This window comes from Engystomops pustulosus, chromosome 6 (assembly GCF_040894005.1).
Source record: "Engystomops pustulosus chromosome 6, aEngPut4.maternal, whole genome shotgun sequence".
Lineage (NCBI taxonomy): Eukaryota > Metazoa > Chordata > Amphibia > Anura > Leptodactylidae > Engystomops > Engystomops pustulosus.
In genome coordinates, this window is record NC_092416.1 from 142,659,714 (window position 1) to 142,673,332 (window position 13,619).

Below are 13,619 nucleotides of genomic sequence, written 5' to 3' on the forward strand. Positions count from 1 at the left end.
GATAGCAGCAAATGAGGGTGCGAATAGACAATGTGGCCAGTGGCGTAACTAGGAGAGGCAGGGTCACATAATAGCCTTCTGAATGGGGCCCCTTCCAACTTAAAAAATACACCTATTTGTATACTCATACATGCGAGTTACAATTACTGTACATACTCGAGTATAAGATGACCCGAGTATAAGCCGAGGTACAGAATTTTAACACAAAAAAATGGGAAAACCTATTGACGCGAGAATAAGCCAAGGGTGGGAAATGCATTGGTCACAGCCTCCACCCAGTATATAGCTTACCAGCCTACCCATGCCTCCGGTATATAGCTGGCAGCCCCTGCCCCCCCAGTATATAGCCTCCAGCCCCTGATCCCCTGTATATAGCCAGCCCCTGCCCGCCCAGTATATAGCCAGCCCCTACTCCCCAGTATATAGCCAGCCCCTGCCCCCCAGTATATAGCATGCAAGCCCATATCACTCAGTATATAGCCTGCCATCCCCTGCCCCCCAGTATACAGCCAGACCCTAATCCCCAGTATATAGCCAGCCCCTGCCCCCCAGTATATAGCATGCAAGCCCATATCACTCAGTATATAGCCTGCCATCCCCTGCCCCCCAGTATATAGCCAGCCCCTAATCCCCAGTATATAGCCAGACCCTGCCCCCCAGTATATAGCATGCAAGCCCATATCACTCAGTATATAGCCTGCCATCCCCTGCCCCCCAGTATATAGCAAGCCCTTGCCCCCAGTATATAGCATGCAAGCCCATATCACTCAGTATATAGCCTGCCAGCCCCTGCCCCTAGTATATAGCAAGCCAGCCCCCAGTAGTTTTGTATGTTGTAAAAAACTACAACTCCCAGCATGCACTGACTGCCTACAGCTAGTGTCGCAACACAGTGATGCCACTCGAAGCTGATGGGCCCCAGTGCAAAGTCTGTGCCAGGCTACTGACTATGATGTATGGTTTATAGTAATAGTCTTCTCATATAGGAAAGTGGGGCAGCACTGTGGCTTAGTGGTTAGCATTACAGCCTTGTGGCGCTGGGGACCTGGGTTCATGTATCAGGGTCAACATCTGCAAAGAGTTTGTATGTTTTTTCTGTGTTTGCGTGGGTTTCCTTTTTCCAAGTCATAATGGTAGTTTGATTAAGTTGTGAGCCCCATTGGGGACAGGAGCCGATTTGGCAAGTTCTATGTAGGGCTGCGCAATCTGTGAGTGGTATATAAATAAAAGAATTATATTATTATATTATTATTTTTTACACCTTATGGGCCCCAAAACCTCTTGGGCCAGTTGTAACTGCACCCTATGCACCCGCCTCAAGAGACGCGCCTGTACAGCTGGAGATCAACAGGCTAGAGACCATTGATCTCAGTGAATGTTCACATCAGAAAAACACGGTTGTTAATTAAAATTGCTGTTCTAGAGATATTTATGGGTGTGAAACGGATGAATGGCGAGAGCTGGCAGGTGCAAGGAAAGCAAGACCAGGATAATGAGATTCTGCAGTAGATAAACAGGTCAAAAGGCTTGTAATAAAGAAAGCTGCCATCATTAGAAGCGACTTATCTGAGAATGGGGACAGAATAAATTGCTGTTCCGTTACATAATTCTTATCAGTCTTAGGCTGCAGCTCATTAAACTCTGCAGCTTCACCCTCCTAACTGCAGGGCGCCGTCTATATTCTCCATATATACCGGTAAGATGAGGTAGTGCTTGATCTTCTGCAAGTGACACAATGACAGGACAAATCCTTTGGGGTTTCTCGTACTTTCTCGCACTAGGAAAACGCTGCAAACAAACAATAAAAGAGGCTTATGAGAGATGGAATCGGATCTCTGGACAAGAAATACACAGTCCTAAAGGGATATAGTGTAATGAAAGTATTAGGGAGGTTCCAACTGCTAGAAATCCCATAATACTCAGAAATAGATGTAATATATATAAATATAAGCGAATGCGTAATTAGTTGTTATTTAAAATATTGCTTCTCTTTGCAGAAAAATGCTGTGGACATACACCATGATGAAGAAATAAAATGCTACTGGCCTTTAATCAGTCCATCGATTTTGTCCCAGTGGAGCAGACACGGACAGAAGATGGCAACTGGTCACATGTCTACATCTAATGTCCTGCACCTGCCTGAGCAGGTCACGTGATCACCACTATGTTTGGTTGTAGTCGGTTGGTTGCAGTGCATCCAGTATGGCCAGTGTTGTGGTGAGAAGTCATCCATGAGATAATGTGCAGTGATGGCAGTTGCCATGTCGCGATCCCTGTTCCGGAATGTCCGGCGATCATGCATTGTGCCGTGATTCACTTAGATTGTGCGCCCCATATCTTACATGTGTCGCTCCATGCTCAGGTCCGCCGGAGTTCACCTTCTTCTTCCCGGTGTATGTAAGTGCATTGTCTTGCGACACTATTTAAAAGTTATATCCCACGCTTAGTCCGCCAAAATCCGCCAAAATCCGATCCCGTGCGACACAATCCCCTTCTAAATCCCTCTCCCAGCTGCGCGATCCCCGAAAACGCCAGAAAACCTGACGGAAATGTGGCCGCGGGACCCTTTATAAATAAGCCCCTATGGGTTTTTGTATCACACTTTCATATTCTCCGAATTCCCCTTTTATGGTAGAGCTCCTGGCTAGTTTGTCCCCCCTTTTTTAAAGTGTAGCCAGGGCATCACTATGCAGGGAATGAGCTACAGGGTCCCCCATAACAGTGTCACCTGCAAATCCCCCATAACAGTTTCATCTGCAGATCCCCCATGAAAGTGTGTCATTCACAGATCCCCCATAAGTGTCACCAACAGATCCCAATACCAGTTGGTCATCCACAGATCCCCCATAAGTGTCACCAACCGATCCCCCACAAGTGTCATATTCAGACCCCTCATACCAGTTGGCCATACACAGATCCCCCCATAACAGTTACTCTATTTACCTGTGGCAATATGCTGTCCTGCCGCCCCCCCCCCCCCCCAACAACTGCTTCTCCACCGGTCTTTGGAAAAATGTTTCCTGGTCCCTGGGGCAAATCAGATGGATAGTAATGAGAGGGATGATTGTAAAGTGTAATTGTAAAGTGTTCATAGATTAGTGACTCAGTCATAGGCGAGTGAAGTGATGATGTATGGTGACGGACTAGACAAGGCCGGGTATGATCATATGTGTCCTGATGACAGGTCTCGATCTATGTCCCAGCAAATAAAAGGCGTCTAACGAGCTCAATGCTTACAGTAAACAGGATAAAATGTGATCTGATGATTGCTATTGAATGACTACCATTTCCTTCCTAAAGGAGTGCGATGACAAAATGATTACATGGATCTTACCCGTCCACCATTCCTTGCTGCGTTATGAGGCGCTGGGTCTCATCCCGGGATAGACGCCCATGATACCACGGCTGGGTCTTGTGTATTACTAAGGGATATAAATTACAATGGGTGTAACTCATTAATACATGAACAGTATTATGCTTATACCACAACACACAGACAATGACTGCAGCAAAGTGTGCACAGAATAAGGCGTCAGAACAATAAACTCGCAGAGGATACCCTGTCCTACGTGACATAAAGCAAGTTCTTCTTGTAGTAATGTATTTATCCGGCAGTCAGGATACAATAAGTTAATACTAACAGCACAGCCATATCTATTAGGGGGTAATCTCCTGTTAAAAGCAAGGGCTAAAAGAAGAAATTCGCACAATGCAGCTAAGGACTATGTTGGGTTGAGAATTTTGCGTGTACAGGATCCCACAAATAAGCACTTTCTTTACAGTGAAATGGTATAGGATCATCCTACGGAACCTACCTGCACTACTTGGGGTGGTCTGGCACGGTGTGGGTAGACTATACCGGTGAGTTGTTTTCTTCTGTAGAAAAAGTGACATCATTACCCATATACAGTACAAGTTCATGTGAGAACACTTATTATTAGACAAGAATGAAACTTGATTTCCAAAATATTGGTGTATAAGATAAAAGTATGTCTACCCATGCCCAAAACAAGACAGACTCTATATAAAGTGATGCTTTATAATAGTACAGATTATGTCATTATGGGACAGAGCCAGAGTAACTTGACCGCTGCAACTGCTTCACACTGATTGGAAGACACTTACCATTCTGACACTGACGACCTTTCCAAAGGGTAGGTATACAAAGAACTGCTATGTTATGTAGGGCTATGTCCACACATGCCACCCATACCTTTGGGTGGACTGCCCAGCTGCTCCTTCCATGCCAAAACTTCACTTAAGAAATATGAAAATTAGACTGAAGTGCTTTAGCAGAGCACATCAGGGCTCCAGGTCCAAATTACACTGGACCCAGGAATGATGTACAGTAGACTAAAAGGGGAAGATAATAGAGGAGATTGTAGCAGGAGGCTTTATGTCTAAGTATTTGCAACCCTGAGGTTATCTGCTAACACCACCAAAGCAATTCAGCCTAATTTGCATATTTCCAAAGTTCACTATTAATCACAAAAAGAGCGGCTGGAAAATAAAAGCAAAGGTATGGGTGACATGTTTGGGCATAGCACTACTTAGCTTAATGGATAGTTTGGGTAGGTAGATTGTGTGACAGAATCCCTTTAAGTGATATCTATAATAGTATATAGATATAACCTTATGACTACAAAATGACCATAGTAACTAACAGATAATACCTACCCTCCAGGTTTGGGCCTCTTCAAGGGCCACTGAAAGTGCTTCAAGAGGATTCTCTATTACGCGACCTGTACACCCTGAAAAATCCATAGGAACCATAGTGCTATCGGATACACTGCGCTATGAAGAAAAAAAATTGTGAATAGTTTAAAAAAAATCTTAAATGGGAATTGCTTGTATATTAAAACACTTTTTTTTTCCATTCAAAACTCTGGCACATTCAGGTCATGAGTGGTTCTGTTTACAGAAGAAAGTTTTTTAGGCCTCTTACAAAGGTTTTTATGGACCTGCGAACTTTATAATGAGGATATGTGCATTACTGTGGCCTTCTTATAGTAATAACTGCACAGCCGTTATGCCTCATGCAGTTGGTGGCTAGGCCTATCTACTCTTAGGCTTGAGCCATGTACTCTTAGGCTTGAGCCATGTACTCTTAGGCTTGAGCCATGTACTCTTAGGCTTGAGCCATGTACTCTTAGGCTTGAACCATCTACTCTTAGGCTTGAGCCATCTACTCTTAGGCTTGAGCCATCTACTCTTAGGCTTGAGCCATCTACTCTTAGGCTTGAGCCATGTACTCTTAGGCATGACCCATCTACTCTTAGGCATGACCCATCTACTCTTAGGCATGACCCATCTACTCTTAGGCTTGAGCCATCTACTCTTAGGCTTGAGCCATCTACTCTTAGGCTTGAGCCATCTACTCTTAGGCTTGAGCCATCTACTCTTAGGCTTGAGCCATGTACTCTTAGGCTTGAGCCATGTACTCTTAGGCTTGAGCCATGTACTCTTAGGCTTGAGCCATGTACTCTTAGGCTTGAGCCATGTACTCTTAGGCTTGAGCCATGTACTCTTAGGCTTGAACCATCTACTCTTAGGCTTGAGCCATCTACTCTTAGGCTTGAGCCATCTACTCTTAGGCTTGAGCCATCTACTCTTAGGCTTGAGCCATGTACTCTTAGGCATGACCCATCTACTCTTAGGCTTGAGCCATGTACTCTTAGGCATGACCCATCTACTCTTAGGCTTGAGCCATCTACTCTTAGGCTTGAGCCATCTACTCTTAGGCTTGAGCCATCTACTCTTAGGCTTGAGCCATCTACTCTTAGGCTTGAGCCATCTACTCTTAGGCTTGAGCCATCTACTCTTAGGCTTGAGCCATGTACTCTTAGGCTTGAGCCATGTACTCTTAGGCATGACCCATCTATTCTTAACCTTGACCAATTTTTTCTTAGGCTTGGCCCATCTACTCTTAGGCTTGGCCCATCTACTCTTAGGCTTGGCCCATCTACGCTTAGGCTTGGCCCATCTTCTCCTATGCTGTCTTTTTGTGTCTTTAGCCTAGTGACTGACCTTTTACCCATCTGACTGGATGTAGCACTTTAATGCTTTGTGTACACAAATATTTGACCTGCCATCTTACATTCTTTTGCTCATTGTCAAGGGTTTTAGTTAAAAAGTCGTTCATGTTGGTGATATGATAAATCTACATCCAGTAAGTAGGAGCACAGTAAAGACCACCGATCACAGAGGAGAACCATGAGTCATTTAGTAAAAAAATTTTATAAAATGTCAGTGCCTTTCAAGACCTCAACCTTTTCAGACCAGCTATGAACTACAACTCACAAAATGGCCGTCTTAAATCCGTATCGTATCTGCAACTGTACAAACACAGATAGAGAAATGGTCCTCACCTGCACATTAATTGGCCATATGCTGATATGCATAGTGATACAATAGACTTAATGTACAGAGGAGATAACTTAATGAATCCAGTAGGTGCCATTAGCTGAGAAATGGACATGAACCTGTACTATGTACTTCTGTGTGAGGCCATTATCCCGTCTGCCTGCGTGCTTGTAAGTATTTCTGACTTCTGGATCGATACAGTAGACTTTGACCTGTGTGTTTAGTGGTAGTGTAAGTGCTGAGCTGGAATACTGTGCGGCTCTACATGTGGAGCCACAAGCTTAGGCTCCTAGCACCACATTATACTGGAATGCAACCTCCTGTTTGGTTATATGTGCCACATAAAGCCTACTGTCATGGTACTTACAGCAGAAGATGAGTGAGCTGATTGTGTTGTGGGCAGTGACCTGTCAATTTGTTATATTCCAGGACTGGAAAGAAGAAAGTTACACCTCAGGTAGACTAAAACCTGTTCTCTATGGGGATATGATCATCTGACTAAATTCTGGTGATTATTACTCGTTCTTTGGACGGCCAGTGTCCTAAACATAGCGCAGCTACAATGTCGAGACTGCCTCTTCCTTTACTGTGGGTCACTGCACATAGATATTTCCGCACATAGCTAGATGTATGAACTATAAATGTCATCGCCATTACAATGTAGGTCCTTTGGTACCTGTTTTTTGAGGTCTGTCCAAGACTGTGGGCTGCGCCTGGAGAGCTGGTAGTTTTTATAGAGCTGTGCTCCATACTGAAAGAGAGGAAGGGTGTTAAGAATCATGTCTAATGATTAAATCCACTATATTTATCATATGCAAAATAATGTTTGTCGAAAGGTTAGTGGAAATCTATAGGACATTACATCTTGCACAACAGTCTGCTGGCTAACCAAAAGATATGGCTTACTGGACCACTACAGGGCATAGCTTCCTAGTAAGCCACAGCGCAAGGCTCCAGGGATAGCCACAAACTTGGACTTCATTGACCATTGCTTTCTTGAAAATCACAGGACATGGCTTCCTGGATGTACTACAGGACATGACTTCATGGATGGACCACAGGACAGGGCTTCCTGGATGGACCACAGGACAGGGCTTCCTGGATGGACCACAGGACAGGGCTTCCTGGATGGACCACAGGACATGACTTCCTGGATGGACCACAGGACAGGGCTTCCTGGATGGACCACAGGACATGACTTCCTGGATGGACCACAGGACAGGGCTTCCTGGATGGACAACAGGACAGGGCTTCCTGGATGGACCACAGGACATGACTTCCTGGATGGACCACAGCACAGGGCTTCCTGGATGGACCACAGGACATGACTTCCTGGATGGACCACATGCCATTACTACCAGGGTGGACCACAGGCCATTACTTCCTGGATGGACCACAGGCTATTGCTTCCTGGATGGACCACAGGACATGGCTTCCAGGGCAACCAAAGAACATGACTTACAAGACATAGCTTCCAGGCTTACCTTAAATAGACGGATTGCAGTAAGCCAACAAGTCCGAGACGGTTCGTCCTCACTGCACAAAATCTTCAGCCCTTTAGTGCCACTTCTCATCTTGTGAGGCTGAAAGGATCCAGTAAGATAACGTTAATTATAACAATTTTAGGTAAAGATGATGGAGACAAGAAAACCACTGCCCTCACCTTCAAGCAGAAACCAAATTCTGTGGGGGCGCTATAGAGCTTCTTTCCTTGGGTCAGACAATAGGCATTGGACTCATTCACATCAGCAAAATACTGTAAGTGTCTGGGGTCCTGTGGAGTTAATAAAAGGTTAAATGGAACAATAGAAATGTTGGCTCAGGCTTTATTACACCTGAGTAACAGGTCAACTCTTTTATTTAGGCTGCAGTCACACGTTGTGTTTTGGTTGTGTTTTCATTGCATTTTGAAACACATTACAACAGCTGAGGAGAGGTGATTTACTTTACCGTTAACATTTACAAGCGTTTACAAAACGCATAATAAACACTTTTAACGCATGTGTTAATGTTTGTGTTTTGTTAACACATGCATATAGTAATACTTCTGATATCAATTCTGAAGTAACAATACTTTTGTTATACTTTCTATAAAGTGGTTACACCAGAATTCTTGGCATGTTAACATTAGGTAATATGAGTTGCAGTTGCTTCAGTAATCTACAATGTCTCCTCTAGTTAATAATTTAATAAATGCAGCCATATGTATAAGACACTTATCTCAAATTTTAGGGGTATTGACATTATACAATGTTCCAATCCCACTACTGAAAACTAAAATTCATTCATAGTTGAAGGGTTTGCCTTCAAATATTAAAGTTATAGCTAAAACTTTACTCGCTGCTCCAGGAGCACCACTCCCTGGATCTTGACATCACAGGAGACACAAAGGGAAGTCACTTGGCCAATCATTGGTATAAGGGTGAAATATCTCATTCAGTCATTGGCTGGATTTATTACATTACCAGCCACCACCATTTCTGCCATCATTTTACTTGGCTGAAAACCCCATTTAATCCATGATCAGACCCCCTCATTGTCCAGCACAGAAATAGAAATAAGAAGAACACTAATAAGAAATAGCTTCTACTCTTCTGTAATGAAAGTTTTCCAATTAGCTGTAATGCATCGCATTTAATATGCAATAATCTTATCTATAGACTTGTTTAGCCAAAAGTTGGACCTCATACAGTGTTTCAGGTAGAGGATGTGATGTAGATCCCTTATACTTTTTATCTTTCTATGGGAAAGTAAACTTGGCACTCAGTTAACAATAGTTAACAATATCCAGTGGACCACAGGTGGACCACTCTTCTAAATGCAATGTACGAATACGGTACCTTTGACGTCCCCTTTGCGGAGTAATAGAGGCCGGAGCGGCGCAGGAAAAAGAAGAAACGCTTCCATACTTTGCGGCCACTCTCCTTCATGTGTAAGTAGCCTTGGATCTCGGGCCAGCTGCCTGAGTTGAGGAAGTTCTATCAGAGAGAATAATCATCAGGTTTCAGCCAGGTTACATGTGTATAAAGTGATCTGATATCTTTCCATAAGCAGACCAGACTTGCTTTAGTTGTCAAGTCTCTGTAATCCTACACTGGTTGGTGCTTGTTTCAGCCTTCTCTAAATTGTCCAGTCACTGAACAGAATGTCCAGGACACTGTCCCCCTATCAGCAAGCACTGAAAAACCAGATTTTATGCCTCCGGGTTGTTCTGGACTTTAAAGGTGAAGATTCTCATCTGTACTAGAGGATTACCCACCTGTATTAGTTCTGAGTGAGACAGTCCTTTGTGAGCTTCTACATTTCCAGCAATCATGTCCTCTGGGAATAAGGCATACTGTAAGGGAATATACGGGTTTGTTTTATACATATTTCAAGACTTACTTTAGCTTTTAGTTTAACTAATGTATACCGTCAAACAAAACATTGAATCAGAATATTCTAGGTACAATTAGTATTTTTTTGTGCCTACACCAACCTGTAAGAACAGCGACACAATGGAACTTTCTCTACCACAATATCTTGTGATGGTTGATACATTGGACAAAGGGGCCTTGAAGCCTTTCTTGAAAGTAATATCACTAACCATGGATACTAAACATCACGGGAGGGGCAATAATCCAGGAATTCAGATTGTTTTATTTGGAGTTGGGAAAAAATCTTCATACATAATATTGTTTCATTGACCATACCTGGTGGGTTTTTTTTTATCTTCTGGGTCAACGATGTACAATTATTGAATTTAATAGAAATGTCTCTCTTATTCAGGTTAAAGGATAGGAAAAATCCAGCTGCAGAAGACCAACCTCTTCATTAAATCATAGATTTATTGTAGAAAATCCTTAAAATATCCATAGTCCTCTAGTGTACATATTAGACATCAGTATTAACACATCAGCCACTAGTATGTGGACTATGGATATTTTATGGATTTTCTACAATAAATATATGATTTTATGAAGAAGTTGGTCTTCTGCAGTTGGATTTTTCCATTCCTTTTGTCCATTTTTGTTAGTTCAGAACCGAAGGCATCCGTGTTTGGAGTTTTCCAACCATGTCTTACAATACCAAGCTGGGTGAACTGATGAAACTTTTTATCCAACTGGTTAAAAATTGGACCACCACTAAGGGTGTTATTTTTTGCCTTCTTTAGTTATTAGCCTTCACTACAAAGAGATCGCAAGGCTGACTTCTACCATTATACTTTATTAAGTATAATAATGTATGTGAAGCAATGTGTTGATTGTTGTAAGCCACAATGTCTAGAGCTACAATTCTGACCTCAGTACCTTCTGAGGGTTTTTTAGTTGAAGGGAAGTGTTGATCATGCTTGATCAGCCAGTAGCTGGCATGTTGGAGTATGTGAATGGTAGACACCCATATAAATGCACAGAGAACATAATGCTGAAGGCAGGGTAATTGCATCAAGGTGGGTATGTTGACTTAACTGAGAAATGGTATTCATCCACTAGGGTTAATTACAGGAGGCTCAGTAAGTACTGTCCCCATCCTTGTGATTAGTGATGTGAAAGCACAATGACTAAAATATTCTGTAGAGGAGTCTGACCAGAACATACTTGAATGGCAGGCCAGAGAGGAACATGTAATTATCTGAACAGGTCCTGCCACAACCATCTGTCTGTCTTCCTGTAGACATAGGATCCTTTGTACTCACCGGAGATCCTCGAAACAATTCATACTTGGTAAAATTCTTGCGGAAAATGAACTTGCTGTCTCCTCCAGCCGGCCACATTGCCTGTACCTCCACCACAGATTCATGGTCTTCAAGGCACCGCTCTGCAAGACCAGACAGAAAATGTAATTTACCTAGATACTTTCTGTGCATCACACATACTGGGGCAGATTTACTTACCCGGCCCATTCGCGATCCAGCGGCGCGTTCTCTGCACTGGATTCGGGTCCGGCCGGGATTTATGATGGTAGTTCCTCCGCCGTCCACCAGGTGGCGCTGCTGCGCTGAAGTCCGCTGGAATGCCTCGAAATACACCGGCCTATCCTGGATGAAGGTGAGTGAAATTTTTGCGACACAAATTTTTTTTTAAATGCGACGGTTTTTCCGAATCCGTCGGGTTTTTGGTCGGCCACGCCCCCCCATTTCCATCGCATGCATGCCGGCGCCGATGCGCCACAATCCGATCGCGTGCGCCAAAATCCCGGGGCAATTCGGGTACAATCGGCGCAAATCGGAAATATTCGGGTAACACGTCGGGAAAACGCGAATCAGGCCCTTAGTAAATGACCCCCACTGTGTACCAAATGCTGGTTGGGATGACAACTAATTGCAGCCATTACTGTGCCCAAAATACTTGATAGGCTCGTACCGCAAGGGAGGTTCCCAAATGTATTGCCTCGTGGGTCATTCACATGGAAAAACTACATGCTCAGATCCTGTGAGGCTGAAGATGAAGTCCTTACAGCCCTGTTTGATGGATCTTTAGAGATACCTTATAGTGGCTTCAAATTTTCCATTTAAATGAATTTACTGTTTCTTGGAAAAAATGCCTCTGTACTGGTGCATTCACTTGTATCAGTTGCCATCAGTTTTTTATCCTCATATCAGGATCTATTACTATTAGTTGTGCTGATCTGAGGTTATAAAACCTGATGCAACTAATATATTGAAACAGGCTCTAATAGTACATGTATTGGAAAATCTCTTACATTTTTTGTTCTCATGGTGTGTCTTTGGAAAAAGATAGCTGTATATTCAACTTAAGGTACATTGTGCTAGAATATAATCTCATAGCCATCTGTAATATAGATGTGTGCATTGGGGCAATGATTTTTCCTTGCACCAGAAGTCAATAATTGGGGGTCATTTACTAAGGGCCCGATTTGCGGTTTCCCGACGTGTTACCCGAATATTTCCGATTTTCGCCGATTTTCCATGAATTGTGCCGGGTTTTTTTTTTGGCACACGCGATCGGATTGTGGCGCATTGGCGCCGGCATGCACACAACGGAAATGGGGGGCGTGGCCGAACGAAAACCCGACGGATTCGGAAAAACCGCCGCATTTAAAAAAAAAAATTGTCACTCGGCACGCGCTTAACTTCACTCAGCCCGGCTCGGTGTACTCCAGTGCGTTCCAATGCTCTTCAGCGCAGCAGCGACATCTGGTGGACGGCGGAGGAACTAGCTTAGTGAATTGCTGGAAGACCCGAATCCACCGCAGAGAACGCGCTGCTGGATCGCGAATGGTAAATCTGCCCCATTGTGTAATTGTGGCCTATTTGCGGCATAGCAAAAAAATAATTAAAAATCGAGTGAAGCAAGAGGAATGACCACATCCCTGGTACTTATTAGCATAGAGAGAAAAACCCACATTTACTAAGCTCCATGCGCCATTTTTCTGTCCGACTTTGCACGTTCTTTTCAGTGAAAACTGCTTGCACACTTATTTAAGAAGTGTCCGCGATAGATTTGTGTTGCACTCAACCGTTTTGTGTCGCGGCTGCACTATTCTTCATGCGACACAAATTTCAGCACTGAAGGGGTTGTTCCCGGGCTTCTTCGGACCGTCGGCCAGATTTAACATGCAAATGTGTTGCATGCCCCATGTTAATGGTACACCCAAAAAAAGTGGTGCATTCTGTCTGAGCAGTGCAGGGGGCGCCAGATTCATGAAGAGCCAGAAATCCTGAATCTGATGCCCCCTGCACTATACACAGGAAAACTACACAAAACTACATGTTTTTTTAGTAAATGTGGGCCAATAACTGTATTTTCTATAACTTGACATATTACTTGGAATCAAGAGGGTTAGGTCTGGAGACAAAAACTTGGCAGATAAAGCCCTGATAAATGTCTCTTCTAGTAGAATATGAAAACAAAAAAATACATGTTGAAGGGTTGAAAAAACACAACCCTATGTAGAACATCTGTGAGTAAAATTGTCTCTGTTTTGACAGGTCAGAAGTTTGACAATTCTATTGAGTCATTATATTCTAAGCGCTCAGTTATATTGGTTGCACTCACCAAGCCCTAGGTGTGGGTGAAGCTCCACTAAAGACCAGCTCTCATCACTCACGCAGTGCGCCCTTTCTACCAGCATATCACACAGGTGTCGTGCTGTGGCTCCCGCAGTGACTTCTAGAGATCGACACGTACCATCTTCACTGTACACCTTAACCATCTGCTCTTCCAAAAAGAAGAATCATCATTAACATGTATCCAGCGCCTCTACCTATAACTTACGTCACCTGATAGCCCTTCATTTAGGTAGCAATGCACACA

General features: G+C 43.5%; 1 protein-coding gene across 5 annotated transcripts in view; it reads right to left on the reverse strand.

Annotated features, from left to right (window-relative positions):
- GRB7 (growth factor receptor bound protein 7) overlaps positions 1–13,619 on the reverse strand; it is a 75,926-nt gene that overhangs the window by 800 nt on the left and 61,507 nt on the right. For all 5 annotated transcript variants that reach the window (XM_072111494.1, XM_072111495.1, XM_072111496.1 and 2 more), the window contains 11 exons: positions 13,362–13,518; positions 11,039–11,160; positions 9,623–9,700; positions 9,204–9,341; positions 8,027–8,137; positions 7,848–7,946; positions 7,040–7,114; positions 4,678–4,794; positions 3,816–3,876; positions 3,335–3,422; positions 1,695–1,788 (listed from right to left, as the gene is read on the reverse strand). In XM_072111494.1, coding sequence (XP_071967595.1) covers positions 1,695–1,788; positions 3,335–3,422; positions 3,816–3,876; positions 4,678–4,794; positions 7,040–7,114; positions 7,848–7,946; positions 8,027–8,137; positions 9,204–9,341; positions 9,623–9,700; positions 11,039–11,160; positions 13,362–13,518 — 1,140 coding nt within the window. The remainder of the gene's footprint in view (positions 1–1,694; positions 1,789–3,334; positions 3,423–3,815; positions 3,877–4,677; positions 4,795–7,039; positions 7,115–7,847; positions 7,947–8,026; positions 8,138–9,203; positions 9,342–9,622; positions 9,701–11,038; positions 11,161–13,361; positions 13,519–13,619) is intronic.